This window comes from Oryctolagus cuniculus, chromosome 2, assembly GCF_964237555.1.
Source record: "Oryctolagus cuniculus chromosome 2, mOryCun1.1, whole genome shotgun sequence".
Taxonomy (NCBI): Eukaryota; Metazoa; Chordata; class Mammalia; order Lagomorpha; family Leporidae; genus Oryctolagus; species Oryctolagus cuniculus.
In genome coordinates this window covers 172,237,551-172,264,935 of record NC_091433.1, presented here as the reverse complement: position 1 = coordinate 172,264,935, position 27,385 = coordinate 172,237,551, and the positions used below count along the sequence as shown (strand labels likewise).

The 27,385-nt window shown below is 51.5% G+C and overlaps 1 protein-coding gene across 1 annotated transcript in view; it reads right to left on the bottom strand.

Moving 5' to 3' along the window:
* Window positions 1-27,385, bottom strand: part of LOC138843257 (calpain-13-like) — a 64,768-nt gene that overhangs the window by 20,800 nt on the left and 16,583 nt on the right. The window contains exons 3-11 of the mRNA XM_070069724.1: window positions 26,406-26,637; window positions 21,521-21,593; window positions 20,399-20,514; window positions 13,758-13,894; window positions 11,225-11,399; window positions 10,556-10,630; window positions 6,128-6,213; window positions 2,400-2,474; window positions 840-985 (exon numbers count right to left, since the gene is read on the bottom strand). Of these exons, the coding sequence (XP_069925825.1) occupies window positions 840-985; window positions 2,400-2,474; window positions 6,128-6,213; window positions 10,556-10,630; window positions 11,225-11,399; window positions 13,758-13,894; window positions 20,399-20,514; window positions 21,521-21,593; window positions 26,406-26,603 (1,081 nt within the window). The 5' untranslated portion in view covers window positions 26,604-26,637. The remainder of the gene's footprint in view (window positions 1-839; window positions 986-2,399; window positions 2,475-6,127; window positions 6,214-10,555; window positions 10,631-11,224; window positions 11,400-13,757; window positions 13,895-20,398; window positions 20,515-21,520; window positions 21,594-26,405; window positions 26,638-27,385) is intronic.

The following is a 27,385-nucleotide window of genomic DNA, read 5'->3' as shown; positions in this document are numbered from 1 at the left end:
CCCTGACTATGGAATCATTCAAGCAAACCATTGTCACAAGGCAGCCATTAAAGAGAATGCGAGTGTCTCAGTGCCAACACACACACCTATGCAGGCATGCACATACACACACACACACACACAAATATATTTACAGCTTCTTTTATCAAGGGTAGATAGGCACACTCATATTTGTCTCTACAGGGAGCTGTTTCACGTATCAATGTCACAAACAGCGAGCAGGATATAGAGTGAGGGAATGTGACCCTCCCAGACTCAAGAGCAATAAGATTCATCTCAGAGGAGCCGAGGGACAGACTCAAAAGGACCTACCTCTGTGGGCTCACCAACCAAAACAGGGCACAGGGACTCACACATCCTCTCGCCGGTGGGTGGGTGGTGCGTGTGGGTTCAAGAGGGCTCACGGGGATTTCTAGTTCCACTGCTAACAGCTGGGGTGCTGAGGACCCAGAGGTCAAATGTACCCCAGGATCTCAAAGCTAACACATGGCAATGATAATGGTTTAATCTAGATTCTCACTTCTGTCCTGTGTTCTTTCCTCAGCTCTGTCCACTGCCTGAACATTCACCGATAAGCAGAGAGCCTGCTCCTCTCCCAGGAGAGGTGATATGGACAGAGGCAGACCATGATGGGCCAGAGGATGCTCACTGGAGCTTCTGCTACCCACTCCCCATCAGCAGTCACTTTCCTTGGAGAAGCAGTGGCTGTAAAATCCCCCTCCTTTCAGCTCCAGGGTGATGGTCTATCCAGAATCAAGGCCCAAAGAGAGCTGAAGCCAGGCCAAGGCCAGGGCTGACAGCTTCCATGCTAGCAGAATGACCACCAACACCAGGAATACCTGCAGTGTTTCCTAGAGTCACTTGATTCTTCAATATCTTTGGAGACCATCTCTCATGGGACATAAATCCTTCGTGCAGGATGATTGGAAATTGGTTGCATACATATAAGCAGGTGAAGTTCTCCTGGAAATCTTGACATGACATCCTGTTAACAACAGATACACACCAGGATCAGCAAAGGACCACTGGTGTTCCCCAGGGGTGGATTCCACCCCTTTACTGTACCTTTTCTGTGCCAGCTGAAGTAGCCATTGACTTACCTCTGTCCTACCTGAAGCCCTGAGTCTGACGCAGGCTCACTCCCCTCCAAGAACCATTCTGTTCAGTGGCCGGCAGGACAAGGGCAGGGTCAAACCTTCAATTCTGCACGTCTCTTGGCACTTACCATCTCCTCAACCCCTTGAGCCAATTCCCAGCCCTCTCCAGGCCACAGCGACTGCCAGGTTCTCTTTGCTACAGGCCTCACATGCTGCTGCAAGCATTGCCTTTCTCTGGAGCCTCTTGCCAAAGTCACTGTTGAGGTCTTTCTCAGAATAAAGCTCATTCCACACTGAAAACCCCACCTCGTTCTGTGGTTACACCAGGGATACTGAGAATATCTCCTTCTAACTCACATTTGTCCCTCTGAGTTTTAATTACTCAGATCCGGGCTCCTTTTCACATATTCACAATAAATAAACCAAACAAGCCCTCTAAGAAATGTCCATCTTGGGACCAGCCCTGTGGCATGGCAGGCTAAGCTTCTGCCTGCAGTGCCGGAATCCCATATGGGCACTGGTTTGCGTTCTGGCTACTCCATTTCCAATACAGTTCTCTGCTATGGCCTGGGAAAGTAGTGGAAGATGGCCCAAATCCTTGGGTCCCTGTATCCATGTGGGAGACCCAGAAGCAGCTCCTGGCTCCTGGCTTTGGATTAATGCAGCTCCGGCCATTGTGGCCATCTAGGAAGTGAAGGAGCAGATGGAAGACCTCTCCCGCTCCCTCTCCCTCTCCCGCTCCCGTTCTCGCTCCCGCTCCCGCTCCCGCTCCCTCTCCCTCTCCAGCTCCTGCTCCCTCTCCCGCACCCTCCCTCTCTCCCTGTCTGCCTTTCAAAGAAATGAATAAATCTTTTAAAAAGATTTATTAAAAAAATTTCCATCTTATCCTCTAAGTAAAGAAATGAGCCGCTGGCCAAGAATGTGGTTTTAGACCGTCCATCCCTGCCTGACTTCTGGGTGGTGATGCTGATGTCTACCCCTGTACTCAGAGCCAGAGCTGGGCAGTGGCCTCCTGCTGCTGTTTGGCATATCACACCAAGGAGACTGCAGAGTGCCAGGGTGGTAACACGTTGGCACAGTAGACAGAGGTGTGACAACCATGCCTCCTAGTTGCTAGGAAACCTTTGGTACCAATATTCCTTTTGACCATTAAAATGTCCCTGGAGGTACAGTATTTCATACCCAAAAAAACCTTCACACACAAGGAAAGGACATGGAAATCTCCATCCAAAATTGTGTGTTTGCAGGTACTGTCCATCCTTCTAAAGCAGGGATTTTTATGTAGTAAAGAAGGGTAAATACCAAAACTCGCCATCTTCTTTGTCCTCATGTAGCTGGCTTTTCCACTGATTATGGATTTCCTGCCACTCTTGAGACCTGAGCATAGAGAGACAATCATTAGTGTGACCTATGCAGAGCGTTTGATCTCATCCAGGTGTGTTGCCCAGCAGGGTGCTTCGCACAGGCCACCACTAGTACCGGGGAGCAGGTGGAGAGTGTCATCTACCTGGGGACAGGAGTCAGTCGTTCCCTGTATGCTGATGACTTCCAAACACCTGTCCCCAGCCTGATCCTCACCGGTGAACTCTGGATGGCTCTACAGTCCGCCCCACTTCTCTGTAGATACTTCAAGACACTTGTCTCAGACCACACTCATCCACTTCCTCCTCTTACTGCCTGAGTGGGAGTAGCAGGGGGTAACTCTCACTCCTGTCTCCCACGTCCAGTCACCACACGTTAGTCACTGGTTGATTCCACCTCCTCAACTGCTCTCAAAGTCATCCACTAATTTCCAGCCCTCCTGGGGTTACCCTAGTTCAGACTACGCTCATCTCCCTGCTGGACTTCTGACTGGCCTCCCTGAACTCAGTCTTGGCCACTTTCTTATCCATTCCTTGCACCGACAGCAACAGGATCTTTTTAAAGTTTAGTCATGGGATGTCATTCCCCTGCTCTCAGGGTACATTCCAGCTCCTGAAGGAGAGCCTTGGTTTCTTCCTACCTTCCAGGTCTCCCTGGACCATCTCCCACTTCCTCTCCTCTTCCCACCCTGGATTCAGTACTCCAGTGATAATGGCTGAATTCACTTCCTTAGAAATCCCTCCTTTCCCACCATCTCGGCTTTCACCATGATGCTTCCTCCACCTGGAACATTCCTTCTCTCAGCTGTGGAGCCCATTGTCTCTTCCTCATCTTTCCTCTTAGAGGACACTTCCCCTAGGATGACTTTTTTGGCCCTTTGCCACCTACATGCTCCCTACACAGGATTGGTACGGTGCCTTTGAGCTCCCATAGCCCACTGCACCACTCCTATCTTGGCAATATGCACCCTGCTGCTGGTTTCTTTGATGCTGTCCCCCACTGAGCTCCCAGTGCCATGAGGTCAGTGAGCTCTCTTGGCCACCATCTCATCCCAGGTGTTTAACACGTGAGTTTGACACAGCAGGCAAGTGAGCTTTTGTTTGCCTTCTTCTCTGGTTAATGTTGGAACGAGATACAATGGATAATTCTAAAAGGTCATGGGAAAAATGAAAGTAAAAGAACTGTGTGATAATGTGCATTTTCCAGACACTTTCTGAATACCCCCGCTATTCCAGAAGCTAGTCCTAGGGTCTGCAGACAAGGAGACCCTCAACAGGCAAAAGGGAGGAGCTGCCCCTCCGTCTGCCCGCTTTTCAGAGTGGAGTCATGCTCACGGGCAACAGCCCAGCGGCATAAAAAATTTAATGAGCTCCTTCTCCTGAAAGGGCTTGCATGGAGAACCCGGGTCACCTCCCCACCAGGATGACAAGCAGGGGCCACCACTCCGGCTTCCGGCTGCAGGCTGAGGCAGTCAGATGTGTTATTGTAAAATGGCAATTTCATAATTAAGGGATAATTACATTTTCTGCAGTGTGTAAGGGAAAATAAATGTAGTGTAAATCAATATGCTATTGATTCATGCAAGTTTGCCTTTAAGTGTGTATGAGTGAAATTTTAATTACGGCTGGCACAAGACCATCCGGGCACTCCATCCATCTCCGCTCCTACAAAGCAGGGAAGAAATCGCCCACCTGCAGACAGTGCAGACAGTGATTTGCCGGCCCCGTGGCTGCCTTCCAGCCTGGCTTCTGGTGGAAGTGGGTGTCCCTTGCCATTCAACCAGGCAGTGACCTACAGACTTGGTGCTGCTGCCACTCCTGCATCCATCGTCCAAGCCCTGGCCTGCACACACGTCTTCCCCGCTTAGAAGCCCCCCGTCAATGCCCACACCTGTAGGGTACAAATCCAAGTTCCCATGCAGGCATTGGGCACCCCAAGCCTAGCTCCCAATACTCCTTCTCTTACCTTCCTCTTCATCAGGCTAGCCTGGCTGTGTCCTGGCCTGCACGTCCCCTCCCACCCAGGGGCACCCAGGGTTCTCCTTGCCCACTCCCTAGTGCCTCTGCTAGGTTCACAAAGGACTTGATGCTTAGTTGGAGACATGAGTGAACCATCAGCTCAGGTGGGTTTGTGCCTCTTCCCCGCCTCCCCCAGGGAATGTCACTGCCTTTCGCCCTCTCTCCATTCCTGCCCCCCAGCCAACCCCACATCAGGAATTCAACCTCAGGCTGTACTGGGCAGCTTGGGGTAAGGAATGGGAATGAGAACTGGACAAGATAGAGGCTGTTAGGATTTCCCTGGGGAAGGGGAGGAATAGAAGTATCAGAGGGAAGAGGGGTGACCAAGCTGGCTTAGTTTGGAGTTTACAAGTTCATTCCCCTTCTCGGGGCAGGGATGGGCAGGAGCCTGGATCTACTCTTCAGGGGCACCTGAGGTCACAGCCAGGGCTACTGTACCCATCACTCTGCTTTGCTTCCCTTCGCTTCTTTCTCCCTCAACCCAGTCCTGCGTTTATCTCACACGTGCAGAGCGCCCACATGTACCAGGCACACACCAGCTGCTCGGGCTCACCTGGAATCAGTGACCACTGCACAGCTTATCTGAGAGCATCAGGCCAGCCAGAGTCTGGGCAGCCTGGACCTGGGCCTGGAGCCCTGGTTGGCTCTGCGTCTCCTTCTGGAACTCACTGTCCTCACTGTATTGATTTTCACTCCTGCTGGGCCCAGTCCTCCTATTGTTTTGGATGCATTTCATTTCCTTTCCAATCACGCCTCCCTCCCCAGCAATGCTGCTGGTGGCCACTGAACCGTGGCTCTTTCTATTGGTCTACACAGACCTGCAGAGCCACACCATGGGGCTGGGACCCAGGGAAGCTGGGAAGAACAAGTAACCTGCTGCTGCCCCTCTGTCTTTCCCGGGACCACTTCTCCTTCTCAGTCAGCAAGCAGGTGGGGGACCAGGAGTCAACCCCCATGGCAATGGCGAAGGGCCAGCCTAGCTCTTGGCGGAATGCTGGGACCACTCTGTTGGTCCCCGCTGGGGCCTACTTAAGGGCACTGAGAGCATCCACTCCCACAGTGAGCAAGGCACTATTCCAGCACCCAGGACAGCGGCAGTCCAGGGCAGCAGGCAGGACTGAGGTTTGGAGTCCACTGAGCAGAAGGTCGTTCAGACCCCTGCCTCCGTTTCCCCACCTCCCCCTACATAGGAAGCCTTCTCCATCTTGATGATGCAGACTCCTCCAAACCAGAATCCCATCGGATCCCATCAAAAGATGATGTTCCTTTTCTCCATCTCTCTGGCCAAATGGGGGCTTGGCTCCTGCCCTGCCTCCAGCCCTCTGTGCTAATTCTAGGTATGTGGGTTCATAGCTCCAGACCGTGGCCAATTGGAGGAGAGACACTGGCTTTTGTCAACTGTATATATCCCACAGCACCTGTCCTCTCAACTCAGGGCACTTAATACAGAGAACAAAATAGGTGTCTAATAGGCACTCAGTGAATGGCACCATGGGAGCTTGAGTTAGAGTGACAGCCACACCAGGTGTGAACCAGACAGGTCTGTGGTAAAACCCACAGTCAGCAAGAGAGATGTGCCCACGTGGGCAGGGTGCCCCCTCCACACTGGCCTCTCAGGGAAGAATGGGGAGAAGTTTGCAGAAGCCATACCCATCACTCCAGCGCCCTTTCCACTCCGTCTTGCCCCAGGGGTTCCACAGGCGAATGAGTCCTTCCTGTCTTCCCCTGTACTGGATCTGCAAAGAACAGAGAAGCAAGTGGTCAGGGCTCTCCAGTGCAAGTCAGAGCAGAGGAAGCTGAGCACAGCTGCATTTTACCAGTAAGGATGAATTTAACCTCAGACCTCAGCTGGCTGCAGCCAGAGCAAGAAAAATGGAAGCAAACAAACCACCATGTTTCTGATGCCTGCGTGGTATTGGGATGAGAGAGGGGAGAAACTTGCCCCTGTCTCTGTTGGCCCTTCGCAAGGGCAGGTGCCACTTCAGCACCCCTGTGACTGCATCCAAGACCCTGGGCGAGCTGAGGGGCAATAGCAGATAAATGGCAGCGATGTTGCTTCAGGCTGCAGAGGAGAGATCTTTATGGGTTCCCAGGGCCTGCCAAGCCCTGTCACAGGCAGCATCTCTATTCCATAGACACAGCCTGTTTCCTGGCTCCCAGCCCATTAGGAGCTATGGCACCATTTCCATGGCACTGAAGTGAGATGGGAAGGTAGAAGAGGCTGATATGATTAAGAGTGGGATAGCCTGAGAGCCATAGCCCAAGGCTAGCCCTCCTCATCCTGTATCCCAGCACTAACCAGATGTCTCTGTCTGTGAGCAGGTGGCCCACGATGACCTAAACTTTTCTCCCTGCTACCTGCCCCTGGGAAGTTCATCATCACTCACTGCAGAGGCCAGGGTTGCCCCTTTATTTCATTCTACCCACACACGGGAAAGCTACAAGCAAACGAGGGCAGGCCCTTGAGCCCACGTCCCAGGAGCCAGCAGCCCTCAGCCCGACAATGCCACTGAGTCACAGCCGTGATACTGCTTTGTGTCAATGTTGTCTGAGCGACAGAGACCTGCAGGGGAGAGAGAAGGGCCGAGCTTGCCTGCTGATTCTAAGGCAGGGGAGACAGAAAACCACAATAAACCTGGAAGAGAACCCCTGTGGGGAAGCGGGGCTCCAAGCCAGCCACCCACTAGTGTGTTAGGTCCTTTGTTCCTCCCTTGCAGAGCTGGCAATGTGCATCAGAGCTTAGGCACTTTCCCAAGGACACAGGGCAAGTGGCAGGGGCAGAGCTGTGATTCCAGTTGTCTGTTCCCCAACTCTGGGCTCTTAATGCTGGAATTGCGTATGGGTGAAGATCCATTCCTGGGTATGCCTGTGACCTTGACCTTGAATGTGACACTGGAGCCACTGGGCTAGGCTCTTGGACGAACAATAGGTCGTCGCCATAAAGAGCGGTCACTTAAGCGCTCGGGAGCTTGCCCATTGTGGTCCTTCTTTGCTCCCTGTCTCTGGCTGGCACTGCAGTGGAAGGTGCTCTGGCTCTAAGTGGCACAAACCCAGGCTTCTCACCCCTCTCTGTGCCCCTCCAGGCACTCTGAGCCTTGCACAGAGTTAATTATTAACTACCAGCATCTGATGGAGCCCTGGGACAGGGACAAGAGAAACAGTTGCCTGGTGGCCCAAAGAGTTTTACAGCCACCCTCTGTGCACAGTGGATGGTGAGGGGGCTCAGTTAGCATGGGGAAGAAAATCAGCCAGAGACTCAAAGGGGCTGAGGCTAGGGCTCAATGAGGCATGCAGATAACACTGACCCCCTTGCCCAGGGGAGTTGCTGACTGAGTTAGGTGCATAAGAAAGAATGCCAGCTTCATTTGTCTTCCTGGCTGCGACCCACCTGGAGGAAGGATGAGCAGATTACAAAGCACAATACATTCACAGGCTCATTTAATCTCAGCACTGGTGGGTCAGCTCTCCGACCTCCTCGCTCTCAGCCCTTGTAGGACTATGTCATGCCTTCATGATGGTACCCTACTGAGAAGCATGTGGGCCTTGGCCAGGGAGCACCTGGGTCACCCTCAAGGCCAAGGCCTTTGCTGTGGATGAGAATGGGCTGGCTCATGTGCTTCTTCCTTGGCTACTGACCATACTCTTATACCCAGGCAGCTCTCAGAAAAGGCCAAGAGGCAGCCCAAGTTATCTAAACCTAGACTAGCAGTTCCTCAGATATATTCTCTTGAATATAGTTTCCGCTGACCACTAACAATTATTCCTAGAGAGAAATCCAAGCAGTCCCTGTGTGGTTAATGCAGACTCTCTCAGAACCTTTTAGAAATTAACACACTCCATGAATTTCCAAGAAGGGGCTATGCAAGCTGCACTTGTCCAGTGTCCTAGAAAACCTGTTTCTACAGAAGACACAGCCAGCCTGTCCATCCTCAGAGCACACGCTGGGGAACGGCAGCTGCTGGGAATGGAACACGTGGGACATGTGGTCTTGATCACCTCTTGTCACAGCAGAGGTGTGCTCATCAGATCGCTCAGGGTGTCCTAAAAGCAAGTCACTGCGTGTTGCGAAGCATATGGGCTGTGAATGGGATGGGCAGCGGCCCCCACCAGCTGAGGCATTTTCATTGCTGCTCTGTGGCCCGGCAGTCACAGCCACCCCTGCCCACCTCTAGCCACCCCCTGCAGGCACTCACACTCCAGTGAGACGTCTGGCTACACAAGCCCATCTCCCCTGTATTCAGAGGAGACAGAAAGGCTGTCTCAATGTTTATAAAGTGTTTTCTCCAAGGGTGGCAAGTAGATAGTGTGGGGACCACGACTTCCTTGGTCCCAGCCCAACACAGGTATTTCCCATTGATCACAGCTCTATTTCACCAGTCTTGGGCAGAGCCATAATCTGGTGAACCTGGTAATCCAGGCAGGGCTGAAAACTGAGCAAAACTGGCACACGACATAAAGTCTATTCTCTGTCCCAAGACGTGGCCATGTCTGGGACAGGGGAGCTGCGGGGACAGGCGTGTCCATATGTGGCCAGTGGTGATGATGGCATTGTCTGACACCAAGGAGACCTCAGGGAAGGCCCTGGTGCACAGTTCAGAAGCAGGGAGTCAGGTGACGTCACGACCAGGGTCTCTTCTGGGCTGTGTGTATCAGAGGAAGCTCTTCCTCACTGGCAGGAAACAACATTTGAGCTCCTCACATACGTTCTGGGATGGTCAGTCAGCAGGGTCCCCTTCACAGCCAAGGGCAATGCACCCATTCATTCATGCCAGTGCTCCCATCCATTGATCCAACAAGTATAGATTAGATGCCTAGTGGGAGACAGTAGTCCCCTACCCCAGAGAGGGCACTAGGGAGACAGGAGATATTGTCCCATTTTAGGAATTGGGACATTCTCCACCAATGGAGCAACTGGCCTCAGGTCATTGGCCAGGGGAGAGAGACTGATGCAGAGGGAGGTGGTGCAAGCATGGGAAAGCGACAGATAGAACCTGACACTTTGCATTCCCTGCTCCATAATCCTGTGGGAAATGTATCCTGGGGGTTAGACCCTGCCTCTCTCGGCTTACAAATTATCATTAGGTGTAAAGAGTGCTAGAAGAATAGAGATGGGCGGCGTTAGCAGGAAAGCCTCATAGGGACGTTGAGATGAGAAGTGAGGAGCTGCAGCGGCTGCACCAGCCGTGTCACAGGTGCTGTCTCTGGATCCCAGTGAGAGACATCTCTCCGGGCAGGCCTCAGCCTCTGCATTAGTGGATGGAGGAGGCTGGACTTCAGCAGGGTCTTCCAGGCCCGACTCCACCCACCGACCTCCTTAGACTTATGTCTGTTTCAAGTCAGTTCTCCCTTCCAGGGCCAAGGGTGCCCTCCAGCAATGTCCTCCTTCTTTTGAACAGAGACAGAGGTTTATCTGGGCACATGGTGGTCCAGCTAGCACACCCTGTCCTTGGTGGGGCCATGGGACTACGGCCAGACTCGTGGGCAGTGAGAGGAAATGTTCCGTGCCCCCGACACGGATGAATGAGGGTGCCCTGGCCTCTTTCTCCCGCACTTGGGAGAGAAGGGGTTTGGGAGGAGCTGGTTTTGGACTCCCAGATGGCAGCTCTGAGCTGAGGAAGGCAGAGCCACCCATGTGCCCTGGATCTCCTGTGTCCCCGAGGGAGCGGTGACCTCTATCTTCTTTAAGCACCTGTTATTTGGAGTGGGCTTCACCATAGTGGTTCGGCTTGTACATTACAAAGAAACCCCTTTCAGGACAAACTCCCCTCCAGAGTCCACTAGTGGGGCAGTCAGCTCCTCCTCTCTGGGGTTGAATCTTGCAGCCACGCTGACATCCTTACCTGAGTCAGCTCAAGGACAGTGTTTTTCAGGTATGTTCCTCGGGCGGGTGGGGCGTGGGTGCCAGGAACTCTGGACAGACAGGGGACCCGAGGCTGGCTGTGGTGGGTACCACGGGAGTGCACGTGATAAAGGCTCTTGGCAGCTTTGCTGGGGGCCTTTGTGCTGGCACCCGGGTCGAGGGAAAAGTACACTGAGCCGAGCCCAGTGCAGAGACACCAGGCCTGTGGCCGGCCTTACCTGCTCAGCCCCGGTCACCGTGTAGGCATGCTCAGCCACCAGTCCGTTCTCCATCACCGGGGCATGACCTGTTGGCTGCAGGGGAGAAAGCAAGGTAAACTTCTCACAGACGTGGAAGCCCTCAATTCAGAGAGGGGCAGAGCCAGCTGGGTCCCCCCAGCCCACTGGGGAAGGTGTCGCTGCCTAGAATTCTCTTCTTGAGAGGTGGAGTAGGAAGGCCCTTGGGTGTGGAGGTTCCAGGTAGGTCCAGTCCCAGGAGACCACCCATGGCTGAAGGGACCCCACAGAGACCTGAAACCCTGCGCTGCTTGCTAGGCCGACCACTGGCCATCAGGGAGACACTGCACAGTGTGCCTGCTGGGCCATTTACAAGGACCAGGAATCTCCCTCTTTGTGCTGTAACTGGGTTCTGAGTGCATCCTGGATTTCCAGTGGCATTTGGGATCAGGATCATGTGAATCAAGGCCCACATGTTTAAAGAGTGTGAGAACGCTCCCCGTGCACAGGGAGCCAGGCGACTCAGACAGACTCAGGTAACGCAGAGGTGCGCCTCTTACCCTCCCATTGGGGCCAGCAAGAATCAGAGAGCCCAGGGCTCCACGGTCACCTGGGAATCTACCACTCCTGGTTGCAAGGAAGCAGCAGGTCCTGGCTTTGCAGCCAACTCACCCCCTTCGGCGTGGCGCAGGTCATCAGGGAGCCTGCCCTGGCGGCCATCTTCACTGCCCTCACCAGCTCAGAAGGGGAAGACTGCAGGTTGATGTTGGTGACTAATCCTCCCATGAGGTCCTCCAGGGCATCAGAGAGGTAGCCGTGGTGTAGGTGGGAATAGGATCCACGTAGCCTGGGAGGGGGAAATTGGATTACACAGGGGGCTGCTTTTGCCGCTCTGACCGTCTCCGGGGAGGGAGGAGGCTGCACTGACTGCACGTTTCCCGGGCGAGGAACTACCAATCCACTAGGAGCACAGCTACCCCTTCCACTCATCCAGCTGGGACTCCAGCAGTCTGCTGCCCGTGGGGGGACCAGAACTTTCCTCCCTGCCTCGCTTCCTTGGCCTTCCAGAACTAGACAGTCCCACGAGCACAGCGTTGTGTGGAGGTGGGCAGTACAGGTGCTGGAGTCACAGGCCAGGGGTCGAGCCCTAGCCTCGCCACAGGCTTAGCCGTGGGACCTGGGTGAGCTGCTCGGCCTCATGGGGTTTGCTCAGCATCATGCACACCAATACTGGATGCTATTACAGTGAGCATCTGCTCTGATTGGTGGCAGTGTTAATCTCTGACTGTGTGCCAGACACCAGGCAGGGTGTATGTTCTGCCCTCCAAGGACTCCCAGTCACCAGCCCTGCCGCCTTTTGATTTTTATTTTTCAGATTCACGTATTTGTTTGAAGGTAAAAATTACACACAGAGAGGGAGAGACAGAGAGATCTTCCATCTGCTGATTTGCTCCCCAGATGGCCGCCACAGCCAGGGCGGAGACAGACTAAAGCCAGGAGCTCTCACGTGGGTGGCAGGGGCTCACACATGTGAGCCATCTTCCTCTGCTTTTCCCAGGCCACCAACAGGCAGCTGGATCAGAACAGGAGCAGTTGGGACATGAACCAGAGCCCACACGGGATGCTGGTGTGTCACGAGCGGTAGCTTTACCTGCTACACCACAGCAGCAGCCCTAGGAAGTGTTTTATTAAAGAAAGCCAGGGTGCACAGGACAAAGGGTTGTGGCCACAGCAAGTACCACATGACAGATTTCTACCAACTTGTTTTAGGGCTGGTTGCAGACCTTAGCGTCCTGTCTCTCCTTCCTTCTGACTCAGGTTATGGCCGGCACTAGGCTCTGATTGCAGGAGCACTGACTCAGCCAATAGCAGAGCCTCTGGTTGGCCACGCTTATGCCCTGCTGGGTCTCACTGCTCCACTTCCTTGATGCTCCTGGATTCTGGTTCCTGGTCCTCAATCCATAGTGCTGCAGTAGACATTTAGCCTAGCAGTTAAGGTGCACAAGTTCCACATCAGAGTACAGGGATCCACACCCAGCTTCCAGCTATGCACACCCTGACGTGGGGTGATGACTGAAGTCATTGGGTTCCTGCCACCCATGTGGGAGGTTAGGGCTGAGTTCTCAGCTCCTGGCTTCAGCTACCATTCAGCCTCAATCACTCATACACATACACACGCATTTGGGGAGTGAACCAGTACATGGGAAATCTCTTTCTCTCTCTGCCTCCACCCTCCATGGTCCACTAGCTCCCTGCCTGTGTCCTTTGGAGCCTTCTGTCTATCCACAGTTCCCATAACACCCATCGTGGAGGTAGCTGGCTTGTGGACAAGGAGATCTCACTCCCTCCGCTGTATAAACATGAGTTCTGTCCTGCTGGCGCTTTGGGAGCCGGGTGACTACTCTTAGCCCCTGTGGCTGACAGCAAGCACAGCAGAGAGAGCTGTGCTTGTCATGCTGTCACCATCCCTTGCCACCTGAAGGGGGGAATTCTGAGAGCCTGGTCCTTGTGCCCTGCTTCAGCCTGATTTGTGGGCAGCGTGGGCCCAACCATGGTGGAGAAGAGGGAGGAGTGAAGAGATCCAGGGCAGGGCCAGCCAGCAGGGGGCAGTGCTGGGATCTAGGGCAGGGGTGGCCAGCAGGGGGCAGTGCTGGGATCCATGGCCGGGGTGGCCAGCAGGGGGCAGTGCAGCAGATGCACTCTGCAGATTATCTGGGCGGGTGGATGTGCGGCCAACCTGGCCATCATCCCCATTTTCCTCTCGATGTTCCAACCTTGGGGGAGGGGGTTTAAAAAAATCCCCACATAAGCTTTTCTCTCCCTTATATTCAACAGACTTGGCCAATTCATGCCCACACTCCCTAAGCAGGAGGACAACTGAGCAGGTAGGGTTCAGGTGTTCATGTGGGTGCTACCTACACCAGTAACATTGTCTCTGCATCTCTATCTGGTCACTGCAGTGCTGCCCCTTTCTTCAGTGCCTCTGGCCTCTCTCAGTGGCCCCAGTGCTGACCCTCGAGGTGGTAACTGTTCACAGAGGATGCTCAGCCAGGTGGCAAAGGCTTTGACGCCACGAGGGGGCACTGCTTACATTCGGAAGAGCCGTGGGGAGCTGCAGGGCCAACTGGCCGAGAGTGCCTGGCAGGTTGAGATGCTGGCCAGCAGGGCCGGCGTGGGAAGTCTGGGCTGAGGGTGCCATACTTACTTGGCATAGGCTTTCTCCAGCAGGCAGGGCCAGAACTCTTGGTTGCCTTGGCGAGGATGCACGAAGAGGCAGGCGTTGTCCACAACAGGCAGGCGGTCATCCACCACCACTTCCACCAAGCGGCCATCCTGCCAGAACTGGAGAGAGACAGGCAGATGCCTCAGTGGAGGTGGGGCAGCTCCCACACCCCAACTCCTGCACCCCAACACCACGGATGCACCCTCAACTCCATCTGGAAGAAAACCACACCAGCTTCACCCAGAACAAGATGTCATCCAGGCTGCTGAGCAGAAGACAGGCATGCCTGGGTCTCTGGCAGAGGGAAAGAGTGAGCCCTGTGCCAAGGTAGCCGAGGAAAGTACAGGCAGGGCAGAAGAGACTTGGGTTCTAGTTCGGCTTCACTACTTGCTGTGGCCTAACATGGGCATGTCCTCCGAGAGCACCGACATGCAACATAGGGCAGACGGGGAGTGCGAGCCTACCACAGGGGGCGGGAAGGAGCAGGATGGCCATGAGGAGCTGGAGACTTGAGGGAGGAGGTGGAGTATAAGCACGTAGCAAGCATCTAGGGAAGACACCCCAGGCCATGGGGACTGTGCGGGCATGGGGGTGGGGGGCTGGAAGCAAAACGACACTGCCGGCTTGGGAAGAATAAGAGCGACAGCCCCCCTGTGGCCCACCTTCTGCCTGCTGGCCCTGTTGTCACAGCTGAGACACGAGACTGGATGGGGTTGCCACCACTAAGAGCACCGATGAAGCAGGTGCCCCTCACCAGAGCAGACTGCTTTCAACTTTAGAGTGCAACTCTGGGTGGGTCACCCGGGGGTACTACCTGGGAGGGCAATGCATGACAAAGCAGCCTCTTGTACCCCTTCATTGGCCTCCCCTGCGCTGGCTTCAGGACTGGGCATCAGAAAAGAGAAAGGCAAGTCTGCGCCAGGTGGGCTGCAGAGTCCTGGGTGAATGTGGCCTCTCATGCACATGACCTTCGCACAGTCACACGCCCCAGAGGCCAGGCTGTGTGTCCAGCTGAGGACACACTTCCAGAGAAGAGCTGGCGTTGTCAGCGGAGACAGCCACGGAGATGATCTCACCCTCACTAGTGAGCCATTGCTCTGAAGGAGCTCGCAGTAGAGCCATGGACTCAACATTCTCTGGGCAGGTGCGGAGGTAGGGGAGGTTGAGGTCACAGGGACAGCATTGGGAGGGAGAACACCCGGAAGCCTGGACACAGCTCCTACAAAGTGGGGTCCTGGAAAAATCATCTGGACTTCCTGCTGAATTCTGAAGCAACGTACAGTAGACGGTGTCGTTGATGGGACTGTGCTGGATTCTGGTGTTGCCTCTTATCACCCAAACAACAGATGCTGAGCAAGACGCTTGATTCTCTGTGACTCAGCTTCTGCATCTGTCAGTTGGTTGTAAGAGTAGGAGCTGGCCCAAGGGCCACAGCAGAGTGGCTGAGATTGTGAGGGTGAGAGTCCAGTGTTGAGAAGGGGGCCTGTGTCTTTAACAGCTGGGATGTTCAGCGCCCAGGATGCTATCTGGTGCACAGTTGGCCATCAAGAATGAGTTCATTCAGGCCCTTTTACTGTAAAGTCATTTATTGGATTGCTTTGAAGTAATGGGAAAATGATAATGTTTTATGTAGAAAGTGCTTTGCCATTCTAGTAGAATATACACAAGGAAATTTAAAAAAAAGTAGGGGAGGGAGGAGGATAGAGACAGGGACAGTGACAGAGAGAGGAAGAGGGAGAGAGTCCTGGCTTGAAAGAGCACTTCCGGTGGGTTTTCTTCTAAAAGTTTCCTCCCCTCTCTTCTCCTCCCAGATAACAGGGACCAGGCTTGCTCTGTCTACACAAAGGGAGCACAGGTAAGAGTTCCATTCCAGATAAGGTGCAGTTGACCTGACTGTGGCCAAGAATGAGACTACTGACCTATGTGTCCTGGTTCCTGGCTCTGGGTGAGGAGGACTGGCATTTGGACATTGCCTGTAGACTCCCAAGAACCATGCTGGTGCCATCTTTGCAATAGCCAAGGGTCTGATAAGGAAGCCAGAGCTTTGTTGACAGACCTTTTGAGGTACTCTAGGAACTGGGTCCTTTCTGGAAGCAGGGCCAGAGCACACAGGGACAGGAAGAGGTTGCAGAGGTCAGCACCACAGCCGCTTCTGCAGAACCACGTGCGGAAGAGCACAGTGTGTCCCACCTGGGCCTTAGGTTGTCCAACCACCTCCCTAACTCCCTCTATGCTGGCAGCCCCAGGACAGACTCGGACACAGCTCAGCCCTGGAGCCTTTCAGCTGCTCCTGTGGTGTGGTCCTCGGACCAGCAGCAGCAGCAGCACCTGGGCACCTGTTGGAAGATCAGGATACACATGTTGGCACACAGGAAGCAAGAACATGATGAAGGCGGGAGCCCAGGATAAAGGCACAGAAATCTGGCTGAGCAGGAGGCAGGACTTCAGATTGAAAATGCTGAATTCCAGTGAGATGAGTTTCTTTGCTTTTTCTTTCTTTTTGTAAATAAAGATTTATTTATTTATTTGAAAGGCAGGGCTGGGCCAGGTTGAAGCCAGGTGCTTCTTCTGAGTCTCCCATGTGGGTGCAGTGACCTAAGCACTTGGGGCATCTGTTGCTGCTTTTGCCAGGCCATTAGCAGCAAGCTGGATTGAAGTGGAGCAGCTGGGACTCAAACTGGCACCCATATGGGATGCCAGCGCTGCAGGCAGCAGCTTTAGTTGCTTCACCACACACTGGCCCCATGAGATGAGTTTCTAGAAGGCATATATCCAGATAGAGTCTTGAGAATTTCCTGAACTCCATAAAGACTGACAGACAAACACACACACACACACACACACACACACACACACACACACATGATAGCGAGCAAATGAGCGAGTGAGCATCTCTTACAGACAAGCAACCAGGAAGCCCATGCTGAAAGTCAGGAGAACAGAGTAACTCTGGATCTCTCTTCTGCACTGTTAGATACTACAAGACAGTGGGGCAACACTTACAGACTTCCGAGGAAAAGGAACGGGATCCCAGAATTGCACGCCTGAGTGTGACCTGTTCTCGAGGGCGAGCCAGTGAGACTTCCTGTCATCTGAGGAGGTGATTGAAGGTCTTGCTTCTCTCCATGGAGGAGACGTTAGAGGAAAAGTGTTAAGACAAGGAGGAAAGGGAAGAAACAGTGGCGGCTAGTGACTTTTCAGTTTCTTCTTACGTACTTATATATATAAGAGACATACTCATCACACTGGGAAAATGACAGCAATGGCAAAGGGTCAGCCAAGGATGGAAGGGAAGTATGAGGGCGAGGTGCCAAGATGACAGCAGGAGAACATGAACTCGTGGCCAAAAGCAAGGTAAGCGCAGCAGGTGGGGACCCTACGCAAGCTTTACGACGCCGACAAGAAGATGGCAAGATTATAACCCCCTGACCAGCAAAGAAGAGCACAGGCAGAGGCCGGCCTGAAGGTCTGGAAGCATCAGGGATCTCCAGAGAAAAGCCATGAGGGGCAGCTTTGTCTGTTTCAGAACTTGGTACAGCAAGCAGGCAAATGAGGCTGAGACAAAACAGACAGCGCAGGTGATGCCAACTGCAAGTCAGAACAGGTGTTGATTCCCTACACGAAACTGACGAACGAGTGGATGGTCCGCATCTCTTGTGCATCCAGGAGCCACTCACAGGAGCTGTCCTGGACGCGGCCACAAATACAAATAACTTAGTAATTTCCCCAAACGGAGATAGACATTGTATAAATTATATTCTCTGACCATAATTTAATAAAATGAAATCCCAGCAACTGGAATATTACTCTCTGCAAACTTAATCACTTGAGAATAAAATAAACATTAATAAAAACCACCATGTGAAAGAAAAAAAATGAAACTAAGAACACAACATCTTAACATTGATAAAAGGAAGTCATTTATATTGAAACCGATGGCTACAGGTAAGACCTCGGAGATAAATTATGAGCCTTACATTACTGAGAAAAAACTAAGGATATTAAATGTGTAATTTCAGGAAAGAAACAAAACGAACAATAAAATTAACCAGGAGAACATAAAAGAATAAAAATTAAATTTGGCCGGTGCCATGGCTCACTAGGCTAATCCTTCGCCTGCGGCACACGCACACCGGGTCAGGGCGCCGGATTCTGTCCCAGTTGCCCCTCTTCCAGTCCAGCTCTCTGCTGTGGCCCAGGAAGGCAGTGGAGGATGGCCCAGGTGCTTGGGCCCTGCACCCGCATGGGAGATCAGGAGGTAGCACCTGGCTCCTGGCTTCGGATTGGCACAGCGCGCTGGCCGTAGCAGCCATTTGGGGGTGAACCAATGGAAGGAAGACCTTTCTTTCTGTCTCTCTCTCTCACTGTCTAAATCTGCCTGTCAAAAAATAAATAAATAAAAAATAAAATTAAATTTAATTTAATTATTTAGAAAAAATTTCAAAAAAATAAGTAAAATGAAAACCCAAAGTTAATTTGCTAAAAAAATTAGTTATATCAATTGGTTGGATTAAGAAAACTGGAAAAATGAACATCTAGCACTGTGACTGAGAAGGCAGGCTTAGCCATAGATTACAAGATGGAATGAACCCTCTGAAAATCGTACGTGGAACTCTATGGCAGTACATTTGGAAACACAGAAGAAACAGTGGAGTTTTTTTCTTGTAAAGCATAAATTTCCAGACCTCATTCCAGTAGAAATACGAGGTTCAGGCAGACCCATAGCTGAATACACTGAGAGAGTTAAAGAAATCACATTTGAAGAGTAGGGAGGCCTTCAACAATGGTCAATCTTACTTTCACAAAACAGATCATCAGGGATTAGCAACTGTTATTCAAATTACTTCATATTTAAAAAGTCATGCATAATCAGTTCATTTTTTAAAATTAGTGTAATTCAAACATGATAAATGTAACATCACTTAGAAACCAATTTCATGCATGATATAGGTAAAAATGCTAACAGCACTTCCAGCACATTGAATCCAACAGTGTATGGAAAGAACAGAATGTCAAGAAAGTATGTTCCTAAAAGCCAGAGAAGGCAGGGTTTCCCTCTTGACCGGCATCCCACATGGGCACGGGTTCAAGTGCTCAATTTGCTCCACTTCTGATCCAACTCCCTGCTGTGGCCTGGGAAAAGCAGCAGAAGGTGGCCCACTTGCTTGGGACCCGGCCACCTATGTGGGAAACCTGGAAGAAGAAGCACCTGGCTCCTGGCTTCAGCCTGGCCCAGCTCCGGCTGCAGCTGCCTCTGGGGAGTGAATCAGTAGATGGAAGATCTCTCACTCTGGCTTTCCCTCTCTCATAACTGTCTTTCAAATAAATAATAAATCTTAAAAAAAAAACCAGAATACTGAGGTTCTTTCCCATGTGACAGACAAAGGAACAAAATAGGTTTTACAAATATTAAAATGAGAGACAGAATTATCTTTACTTACAGATATTATCAGGTAAAGAAAAAAAGGAAAACTAATAAAAAAATTGGTAAGGTAGCTGGATAGAGTTAAATACATAAGTAGTAGCTTTTCTATTTTCCAGCAACATCAAGCTAGAAATGAGAGGAATAAAACCTCATTCACATTCGGTACAAAATCATAAAATATTTGAGAATAAATTTACAAAGAACGGCACAGCACCAATATGAAAACATAACCGCAACATTTTATAGAAGGGCATAAAACTACTTCTGAATACATATAGAGATATACCATGTTTCTGGAAAGGAATAATTAAAATAATAAAACAGTAATTTTTTCCAAATTAATACATACATTTAAGGCTCTTCTATTCTGCATCATAATGGTGCTTCTTTTTAATTAGACTAAAGGGCCGGCGCCGCGGCTCACTAGGCTAATCCTCCGCCTAGCGGTGCCGGCACACCGGGTTCTAGTCCCGGTTGGGGCGCCGGATTCTGTCCCGGTTGCCCCTCTTCCAGGCCAGCCCTCTGCTGTGGCCAGGGAGTGCAGTGGAGGATGGCCCAGGTGCTTGGGCCCTGCACCCCATGGGAGACCAGGAAAAGCACCTGGCTCCTGGCTCCTGCCATCGGATCAGCGCGGTGCGCCGGCCACAGCGCGCCGGCTGCGGCGGCCATTGGAGGGTGAACTAACGGCAAAAGGAAGACTTTTCTCTCTATCTCTCTCTCTCTCACTGTCCACTCTGCCTGTCAAAAAAAAAAAATAATTAGACTAAAGGGTTTTTTAATGCTCATGAAAGAATAAATGTGCAAGAATTAGGAAGATCTTTTTGAGGAAAGAGTAATGAATAACGAAGGGGAACTCAGCCAGGGAGGTATTGCAGCTTCATAGAAAGCCCCTGTTATCAACAGAACACGCCATGGCACAGAAATAGACTTGGAGACAAATGCTCAGTGCTGGCTGCAGGATTCTTGACCCACAGCTCTTTCCTCTTGCTACTTGTTTCTGCCATTTCTCTTTATTTGCACAAAAACATTGTGACTCTCCTCTTTCCCATGCGCTGTCAGACCATAAACTCCAGTCCCTTGTAGAGACGGGACTTCCCCCACTCCTCTCTCCAGCTGCCAGGCCATGAGACTCACCCTGCCTCTTGCCACTTCCCTGTGCTCACAGAGAACCTGGTCGTGCAGGAAGTGGTACACGTACCTGGAAGCGGAAAATCCCCGCATACTGGTGAGAAAAGCTCTGGTGTTTCATGATCTTCTCCAGACACTGTGGGTTCTGGGTCAAGGAGCCCAGCGCTGCCAGGAACCAGCAGTCTCCTGGAAAAGGGTAGAGCCACAGGAAGCTGACTGGCCACACCTGGAAGCCCCTACCCAGGATTTCACAGGTCCCTGTCTCCAGGGTCTGCACAGCTCCTTCTCAATCCCGTATCTGCAATGCCTGGAAGCAGAAATGTCTAGCTTTTGGATGTTGGGACATTTGCATATCCCAAAGAAAATATCCTGGGGATGGCCTCATGTCTAAACATGAAACACCCTTTTCTTCCCGGGCTACCTTAGACACAGCCTGAAGGCAATGTGACACAGCATCTGTAGTGCAGCTGCATCTTACTGCAATCCATCACGTCAGGTGTGGAATTTTCCACGGTGGCATCATGCCAGCCCCCAAAATGTTTGGATTTTAGAGCGTTTTGAATTTTGGAGTTTTGGATTATGGCTGTTCAGATTGTAATGGTTTCCTACCCTTTGAAAGAGCACTGGGGGAAGGATTCAGTGGGTCAGTTCTGAGCAAGATAGGCAAAGGGCTGGTGGTGTTCGTGGCAGTGGTGGTAGCTGACAGTGAGTGAAGATGGGGCGAAGATGCCCCAGCCAAACCTGGGGTGAAGCTGAGGAGCCGACATAATCCTGATTCTCTTTTGGCCATAGGCACCCAGGGCTAACATCATAGTGAGTTTGGCTGCCAACATCAGGGACAAGAGTGTTCCGTGCAATTGCAGTAACCAAATTTCTATTTTTCTCTGCTCATATTTGCTCAGCCCCTGTGCATGCTGGGAACCCTATAGCCCTCATCGGATTTCTCTCCTCTTCCCCGCTGAGGACTGTGTGGTCTTGAGTTCCTCTTTGGATGTCATGTGAGCCCTTCCCTCCCACACTTTCCATGCAGTCAATCCTTGCCATGACATTTCATGCCACAAAGACGCCCACGGAGAGATCATCTCTCCAGGCAGGAGAAGCCCAGATGGGGGATTATGGGCTGGTGTACAGATGGGCATCTATCTACTTGGTCCAAGACACAGTGGCTTCCCAGAAAAAGCTGATTTCTTACCTGCTTTTCCTTGTTGGATGTCAAATCTGCTCACACCTTCCAGGATGAAGTGAGGGGGGCCCACTGACAAATCCTTAGGAAAGAGGAAGAAACACTATAGCATCCTTTGTCCTCTATGTCCCAGGGGGGTTCCTAAGACATCATTCCCTTTGTCTTTGAAGGACCGAGGTTAAATCTTAGGTGAGTACTGAAAATCGGAGTTTGAACGTTCCCTTTGTTCTTCAGCTTTTCCTGCTACCAGGAAGGCAGGAATCAGAGGCAATGATGCCCACACAAACTGCTTGAGGATAACATAAATGAGGATTCAAGATTCTTGTAGCAAATAGCCTTCCGCAAACCAGCGTTTTATTAAGAGGTTGCAAATGGACAAAACAGAATGGGATATCTGTATTAGAGGAGACATTTCTAAACATAATACAGTACCAGACCAGCTCACACCGAAGCTTAGGCATTCTGGACTCCAGGTTCAAATCCAGCCTTATGCCACATGGGACATGCGATTGCTCAGTTCTTGGCCCACTGCTCAGATGCGGCTAACTCAGAGTGAGACCGGAAGGTGCCTGGGCCCTTGTCCCAAGTGCTGTTTACTCAGTGTCCAATTCTTCCCTGACCTCCAACACACAGAGCACCTGCCAGCCACAGAAAGGGCGGGAAGAGGCGAGTGGAGGATTCCAGAGAGCAGCAGTGTCTGGCAGAATTCGGGGGACTCTGAGCTGACCTGAGAGTTCCTGCAGGGGGCCCACATGCACATTCAAGGCACACTGTGCCAGGGTCTGTCTCCCGTCCCAGCCACAGCCAGGCCTCGAGGTTTGTGTGCACAAGGAGCCCTCGGTGTTCGTCTCAGCTACCTCTCAGTGCAGCTCTGCCTGCAGTTCTGTGGTACAAGGTGCACAGCTTGGTAATTTTGGCTGTGTCATTTCTTCTTATATTGACAAGCAAGTTCCCAGGGTACAGGGCAGGGCTGTAAATGGATTCTTTGGCTCCACAGTGATCAGTGTACAGAGTCATGTGTCCAGGAGCACCTGCCAGCCCTGCCTGAGCTGCCAGTCTCCTGGTAGAGGTGCAGAATCCAGGACAAACAGAAGTGTACACCTCACCCAGCTGAGGGCATCCTCCCCCTGCACTGCTTCCCTGCTTTCCCAACAGACACCAGCCCATCGGATGCCAGGCGGAACACGCTCAGGCCCAGGCCTGCAGGGTGGGGGTTGCCCGGCCAGAGCCAAGGCTGGGCAGAACCGCGTCTCCTCTAACACAAGCCAGCAGGGAAGAAGGCCCTGCCTGAGTCTGGCAGTGTGCTGGGGCCACGGAGCCAATTTTAAAACACCTTGGGGGCACCCTAAGAGCTTTTGAAATGAAGTTTTGTTTATTTTTATTTTAAAGGAAGAGAAAGAGAGAGAGAGAGAATCTTCCATCTGCTGGTTCACTCCCCAACAGTCAGGGCTGTCAGGCCAAAGCCAGGAGCCCAGAACTCCATGTTGGCCTTCTCAGACTCACGAGTGGAAGCTGGGAGCAGCAGCAGGGGCAGAGACGGCACTCAAACCCCAGCACTCTGATACGGTATGCTGGCACCTCAGTGTCTCAAGTGTGCCACCCCACCCTCCACTCCATCTCACTTTTTCCATACTGGAAAAGGAGTTGGAGCTCTTAAAGGAGGCTGCTGCCATGAGCAGGGACACCCAGAGCCCTCCTCTCATGGGACTTTCACAGGCTGGGGCCCCACGGCGGGACCAGGAGTGAGGACTGTTTCACTCCATTTCTCTGCCACGGAGCTGCAGCCCTTCCTCATGGTGGGCATGCTTGGACAGCCCCGGCAGACAAACCGGTGTGGATTCTGCCATGACAGTTCTCCCTGCATGACCTTGAGCCTGGAGCTCTCTGCTCTGCTTGGCTAAGCCTCAGTATCCTTCCATGTAAAATGAGCATGAACACAGAACAGGTGCACCCAGGTGGGAGAAACACGTGATAGAGCCACCATGGCAAGGGCCAGCTGCTGGATGCCACAACTATGCCCTGCAGTGGAGGAGAACCAGACCTGCCACCTGGAATGAGGAGCAGGAAGTGCAGTGCTTAGCTCAGCAGCTGACAGAGTCCTTGCTCAATAAATATTGATGCAGTTCTTTTGTAATACCTGCAGAATGAAAAAGGCTGCCCCCACAGGCCAAGCCAGAGTCTAGGGCGCAGTCATTATTGAACATGATAGAATATAAACACGAATTAGGCAGCGGCCCTGTTGGGGGTGGACCAGCGGAAGGAAGACCTTTCATTCGGTCTCTCTCTCTCACTGTATAACTCTGCCTGTCCAAAAAAAAAAAAAAAAAAAAAAAAAGAAGAGAGTGAAGAGAGAGAGGGAATCAGTGTATGGAAGAATGGATGGAAGAATCTCTCTCTGTCTCTCTCTCTAACTCTGACTTTCAAATAAATAAATAAATCATAAAAAAAGAAAAGGAAATGCTCTCTCTGGGGTTAGGTACTGGGTGAAGTGGTTAAGATGCTGCTGCTTGGATGCCTGTGTTACGTGTTGGGAGTGACTGGGTTTGAGTATGGCTCTACCCCTGACTCCAGCTCCCTGCTAATGTGCACCTGGGGAGGCAGCAGGCAGTGCTCCAGTGGCTGAGTCCCTGTCAGCCTGGTGGAAAACCTGGCTCTGGTTCCTGTCTCGGGCTGTTTGTGACCACAGTTACAACTATGGCTGTCAAGTTCATCACAATGTTGAAGGGTTGAACACATTGGTTTATTCCTCTGCCATCCTGCCTAGGAAAGAGGGCCACCCGAGTTTTCTCTAATGCACATACAAGCTGGAAAGTTGCATCTCACAACTCGGAGTCATTCATTCAAGTGTTCTTTCACTCATTCACTCAAATCCTAGCTGAGTTCCCATTATGCATTCATGTCCATGTGAGTAAGAATACAGTATGTGGAGTCAGGAGTCTGAATTTCAATCCTGGACCCTTCCCTTCCCTAACCATGTCACCTGGGCAAGTCTCATCACCTGGCTGAGCCTCAACTCACCTTCCTATAAAATTGGGAGCAAACAGAGGAGATAAAGGAAGAGAGGACACACGGAAAGTCCTCAAAAGTTCTACTAAAATATGCATGTTGCCAGCTGTGATAAAAGACCCAAGGGAACGTCACATTTAAAGGCTCAGAGTCATTCATTCATTTGTTCACTCACTCATGTATTCATTCATCCAAATCCTAGCAGAGTCCCTGTTACGCACTCAAGTACCACGTGAGGAAAAGAACAGCATGTGTGGTGCCTGCCTCAACTCTCCTTGACAGGTGAAGGTCAGAAGAATGAAGTTGTTGGTGGAGATTTACTGAGGATGGATAATGAGAAAGACCCTAGGAGGCTGAAATACCCACATCTTCCTTTAAGCAGCTCCTCAAGCCTAACCTCATCCCCATGAACGCTTCCCTTCCCCTAAACTACAAATCTGTCTAGATGCAGGGAAGAGGCTGTCTCCCGTAGAGCTAGATGCCGTCAACTTTTCCCTGGAGAAGATATCCACTACGTATCCACAGCCAGAAAGTTCCTTTCCTGTTTAACCTCCCTGGCCATATTGAAAGTGCTCAGTAGAGTGCTTGGTGGGTATTCAGTGTTTAGTGATGGCTGCTGATATTAGATTCATTAACTTACTGGATATTATCCTGTTTTCCCTTGGTCTGGGTTCTGCCATCAGTTTGCAGAAGCACCAACAGCAGCAATGGGTTTCAGAACCCTCACAGTGGTTCTAATCCAGATCTTTTGCCTCAACATTAATCCCGAGGAGAGTATGACCATGAGAAATATCCCATGGAGTTTCACACCCTAAAATTGAGATTGTTCTAGAAAAATCATCAGGGCTCCCCTTGCTGCAAGGCAGAACTAGTAGTGGACATCTGCTGGGGCGGGAATGAGGCTGGTTTAAACATTGCTCTGCTATATCTCCTTAGTTTGATGGCTGATGTCTGAAATTCTTTTATAGGTGATCAATTTTCTTTTTTTTTTTTTTTTTTTTTTTTTTTTTTTTTGACAGGCAGAGTGGACAGTGAGAGAGAGAGACAGAGAGAGAAAGGTCTTCCTTTGCCGCTGGTTCACCCTCCAATGGCCGCCGCTGCAGCCGGCGCACCGCGCTGATCCTGGCAGGAGCCAGGAGCCAGGTGCTTTTCCTGGTCTCCCATGGGGTGCAGGGCCCAAGCACCTGGGCCATCCTCCACTGCACTCCCTGGCCATAGCAGAGAGCTGGCCTGGAAGAGGGGCAACCGGGACAGAATCCGGCGCCCCAACCGGGACTAGAACCCGGTGTGCCGGCGCCGCAAGGTGGAGGATTAGCCTATTGAGCCACGGCGCCGGCTAGGTGATCAATTTTCTATAAGATTAAACATGTAAATATAAAAGAGAGGCAGGGCAAGAACTGAAATTCATCCTACAGTATGAATGACTGACATGATATATTCCCTGGGAGGAAATTCAGATAGGGGCACAGAAAAGGACATATAGTTATTCATATCTGAAGAGAATAAAGGATGGCAGACTGATAAATGGACCAATAACGGGGGTGGAAGAGACTCTGTAGACCAACTACTATACCTATAGACCAACTACTATAATATTCATAACTGGGGTTTCCCATTTTTCTGGTGAGAAAACTGAGGCATTTTAACCTAGTGATGTGCTCACTCAACATAATGATGTAGTTTGTTAGAACTGGGTTACGTACAGCTCAAGGGTCCCAGGTCCTGTTTTCATTAGTCTCCCCATCCCCCCGAGTGCATACACCACTGACCACTGTAGCAGAGGGACCAGGCCAGTTTCATTCTGAGTCCTTCCTCCTTTTAGTGGGAGGCACCAAGGCAGGTGCTCCAAGGGTCCCAGAGCTGGGTGTGTTCCTGGGGGTTCACTCACGTGTGGCCGCTTCCACTCCACTTGGGACAGGTTCTTTTCCTGGAGCAACTTATGGCCTATGGAAGAAGCCGTGGCAGGGAATGTCTCATCCTCAAAGAGCTGGCGCCTGCTTAAGCAATGATCCCGCAAGGAGCTGAAGTCCTGCTCCTTGAACTTGATGAAGGAAGACTCTGCCACAGGCCTGCAGTTTTGCGCCATGGCTCCCTTGTGAAACTTCGGAGATGGTTTCTTTCTGGTGAGAGAAGGAATATTTTCTGGAGTGAGCTGTCAAGTCATTTGGATCATCAGCCCTGAGTCTATAAGGGTACTCAGATGTCCACTACCCTCCCTCCATTTACAAGTGGGAAGACTGAGACCCAGATCCACGCTGTTCCTGGTGACGTGGCCAGTGGGTAGGCAAGCCTCAGGTAGAATTCAACATTCTTACTCCAGATCTGCATTCAGTCTGCTGTACTGAACAGCTTCACTGTGTGCTCCGATGTACCTGAGAGCCTACCGGGCCATTGATACATTTAATGGACACTGGTTGAGCATTGACCTGTGCCAGGCGTTCTCTGGAATACTGGCAATCCAAATATAAATACAACATGATCTTTATCCCCTAGAGGCTCATTATCAAGTGGGAAAGATAGAAGACATTTCAATAACTATATATATCATCCAACAGGAAGAGTTCAACTGAAAATGTGTACAAAGTCCGGTGGAGTAAAGAGGAGGAGCTGTGAATTGCATGGCACTCTGAATGACTCTCTCACTGGCAGTGACCTTTGAATTGTGCCTTCCAGGAAGAAATTTCCAGGCACAGGATGGATTGACTTCTTTCCAAAGTGCCTACGGGCACCCCGAGTGGTCAGTGTACGGAGGTCCAGCAGTTGGGCTGGAAATGTCTTGGAGCACTGGACAGAATGTAGAGTCACTGGAGGCTTTGTTGGTTTTGTGGGGCAGGGGGCAGGGGGAGCTAATGGCAGGGACTTTGGAAG